At 41.4% G+C, this 3,840-nt stretch overlaps 1 protein-coding gene across 1 annotated transcript in view; it reads left to right on the forward strand.

The window, feature by feature from the left end:
* Positions 1–3,840, forward strand: part of LOC107748484 (troponin I, slow skeletal muscle-like) — a 26,425-nt gene that overhangs the window by 2,144 nt on the left and 20,441 nt on the right. Inside the window, exons 2-3 of the mRNA XM_016563274.1 lie at positions 105–116; positions 2,877–3,059. Of these exons, the coding sequence (XP_016418760.1) occupies positions 105–116; positions 2,877–3,059 (195 nt within the window). The remainder of the gene's footprint in view (positions 1–104; positions 117–2,876; positions 3,060–3,840) is intronic.

A 3,840-nucleotide genomic window follows, 5' to 3' on the forward strand; every position in this document is an offset into this window, starting at 1 on the left:
GAGAGAGAGAGAGAGAGAGAGAGAGAGGTGACAGCTGCCTGTGTGAATTAGCATCTCTCCAGTAGGCTATTTAATCTATTTTATTAATAAAAGCCACGGGGCAGCATTCTCAAGAAGTTTGTGTCCTCCTTAATGTTTGTACACGTGCGCAGCGCGATCTCCAATCTCACAAACCAAAATAATAGACATGATTTTCTCAGGCCACATGTAAAATCATATGAATTATTATAAAGATTAATCCCTAGTGCGGGGCACGGCAGATTTACCACCTTAATCTCCTTAAAAAATGGAATGAGGCGGAGTCAGAGTCAGTGATGCATGGTGGTGTGCAGCCGGTCATATCGTTTGCCTGAATATTAGAAAAAAAATGTTCAGACCGAATTAGAGGTCGATGCTAGACATGGGAGTAATAGAAGAATCCCACAGTGATTGGGCGAGCCTGATAGTTTTAGTTCCGAAAATGGACGGCTTGGTAACGATTCTGTGTGGATTATCGCAAGGTGAACACTGTGTCGAAATTCGATGCATATCCAGTGCCACGGGTGGATGAGTTGCTTGATCGGCTTGGAACAGCTTGTTTCTATTCAACACTGGATTTAACTAAAGGATATTGGCAGATCCCCTTATCGCCTATGTCCAAAGAAAAATGTTTTAGCAACATTTTAGCAAGCAGCACCAGAAAAAACAAAATGGCTGCCGCATGTAATACCAATGATGATTCAGTAGATGGAACTGACTGTTTGAAACCATATTCATTGAAGTGAATATGTTTTTATAAAAATTTGCTCAACCTAGGTGGAATTTGTATGTATTGTATGAGTATGTGATTTCGTATGATCTGACTCTTACCGAAACATATGACATACAACATCAATATTTGAAGGAGCGTTAGCAGATCATAAAAAAAAATAAAAATAAAAATAATAACTACAAAGGAGATTGTATGCATTCATTTGAATTTATAACCTACTCACCAATTTGTAAAATACTTACGTATTGCCATGGGATTGTTTTTAAGTTTGATATACTCTTTTTATATGTGACCCAAATGAGATAAGAAAAAAAAATCATACTAGTTTTGTGTACTAATGAATAAAGTCATAAATAACTTGCCACTAATAATAATTTAAAAAAGTACCATAGTGCCAAACACCACAAGAAAATACCTTCAGAGAGTATGATTGAACACACTGTCTATTGATAAATGCAATGTTAAATCGGAAGACAACCACTTATATGGGATATTGGCAGTAACCTCACTACTTACAATAGAGATACATTTTATTATTTGCATTCAGCATTGTTTTCCCCTGCTGTCTGCGAGAAGAGACCTGCGCTCCATTTTTGGGTTGTTACCCATCAAGGAACTATTTTAAGAGGGTATATCCAGCATGTGGATGATAAATATCAATATTGTGTTTAATTATGTGTGTGTTTATGAACTCAACTCCAGTCCAAAGAAAAGTCATTGTGTATTCTTATGTATTGCTGTATTGTCACAGCGTCACAGTTAGTGATCTTTAATTTCTTGAACGCTGCCAAGGCATATTCCTGGCGACTGACACTATATCTGCCAGCCTGTGGTGGCTGGACTATAAAATCCCTTTGCCTCAACACCCGGTTGTTCTGCCTCCTGTCCGTGACCATCAGCCAGACAGAACCCAGGTATGATATCCAAATTTTAAATAATTAACTTAGCTGTAAAACTTGTCATTTGTGTCTGATAAATTTATTGTTTTTTTATTATTATGTATTTGTTTTGTAGGTTTCATCTGAAATCTCTGATTGAGTTTCTTTTTAGCAGTTCAACAAGATGGCAAAATGGGCGAGTAAGTACAACTTAAAAAAAAAAAAGATTACATTTGATGGACAGCACATAAACATACTGTCACGCCCCTGGACTCATTGTGTTGTGTTTTCCCTCCCCAGGTGTGCCGTGTTCCCTTTAATTAGTCATTCCTTGCACCTGTGTTTTCCCAATCACCCAGGGTTTAAAAACCCTAGTTCTTTCAGTTGGTTTTTGTCGGAGATTGTTCATCTTCCTGTGTGTGTCCTATGCTCCTATCTGTCCCGTGTACCCAGTGGATTATTGAATTAAAGGGGTCATATGATGCAATTTCAATTTTTCCTTTCTCTTTGGAGTGTTACAAGCTCTTGGTGCATAAAGAAGATCTGTAAAGTTGCAAAGACTAAAGTCTCAAATCCAAAGAGATATTCTTTATAAAAGTTAAGAGTCAGCCACGCCTACCTAAAACGGCTCGTTCTAACACGCCCCACATGTCTATCACCGTGGACGAAGCGGAGTTCAGCCCGAAGTCGTCACATGTCCTTCTGGACGCTCCTTCGTCGAAATCGCCGTCCGCGTCGTTCTCAAACCCACCCGCCTCTGCTCACTCTAACCCTCCCGCCGTTCCTCACGCTAGCCCCCGGCCTCTGCTCACTGTAGGCTGCCGTGTGTGACGCTGTTTCTTCGTGAAGCGAAACTACTTTGTTTGGCCTTCCAAAAATGGACACGACTAGAAATCAGTGGTTAAGTTGTATTTACAACACTGTTCCAGAACACTTCAACCCAAATATTCAGATGTGTGCAACGCATTTTATTTTATATATTTAAAGCGAGTTTTTTGGGCAGTGTAGAGTAGACATGGTTTTATGTTTACGCAGGTAATCATCATGTGGAGTAGGAAAGCAAAAACAAACAGAGCAGAAGGAACCATGATCAAACCTGAGTTCTGACGATTGGTTGCATACTTCTGAGGGTACATGTACTAACCAAAAAAACTGCTACTGAGATGAATGGATAATCTAATAGATAGCTTTTTTGAGGTATTATGCACCTCACTGGTAACTTAAATTTTGTATTCCTTTGATTTTAGATCAATGAGCTTAAGTTGAAAGTTCAGGATCTAGGCGGGAAGTTCAAGAAACCCGCCCTAAGGAAGGTGCGTGTGTCTGCTGATGAGATGATGAGGGCCCTTCTGGGCTCCAAACACAAAAGCTCCATGGACCTCCGTGCAAATCTGAAGTCAGTCAAGAAGGAGCATATCAAGCAAGAAAAGGTGGGGCGATTAAAAACCAAAACAGTTCATATGAATAACCACATTTGCAATGCATTTAACTTTCACTATGTGATGAATTAGTATGAAAAACAGAATATTCAGTGGGAAATATTTTACGGTGGGATTTGATTATGTTCATCAGGATTTGAGTGGATGGTGAAAAGTGAGCTGAGATATTATTATACTATTTTCACCACATGTGCTTCCTTAGTTCCCTTTCGATACTACACTCGTACTGCGTCTGCTAGACGCATATGGGAAAAACCCTTTTTTTCTCCTGAAGTGAAGCCTTCTTCATTCACGCAGTGAAACTGCATGGCCAGTGGTTCGTGCAGTGTATTAAAAAACGAACCAATCGCTAGGCAGCGGAGCTGCACGAGCCTATGGCGACGAAGCCCGCCAAAATGGGCGGGGCGTCTGGCTATATAAGCGGGCGTTCACCACAGGATTCTCAGATTTCTTCTCCTTCAGCGATGACTCTACGCTCATCGCTGATCCTGAAAGCCTGCTCGCCGTTGACACGCCTTCGCAGCTGGAATCGGGACCTCTCAGCACAGCTGACCTGCTTCTCCGCCACTACAGCGACGCAGCAGTTCCGGCCCGTTTCCCCTGCCGCCATCCGGCAATTCTGAAAGAGCTTATTTCTAGCAGGTAAACCCTAAAAGAGCAAATTCTAGCGGCGTTGTTGCAAATGTCGCGCTGCGAGTGTCGCTCGTGCAGGGAAACTTGCACGATGCAGAAGAGCAATGAGTACGTCATCTGTCTGGGCAGACCCCACGCA

The sequence above is a fragment of the Sinocyclocheilus rhinocerous genome, unplaced genomic scaffold (genome assembly GCF_001515625.1).
Source record: "Sinocyclocheilus rhinocerous isolate Xijiao unplaced genomic scaffold, SAMN03320098_v1.1 scaffold78, whole genome shotgun sequence".
NCBI classification, from domain to species: Eukaryota; Metazoa; Chordata; class Actinopteri; order Cypriniformes; family Cyprinidae; genus Sinocyclocheilus; species Sinocyclocheilus rhinocerous.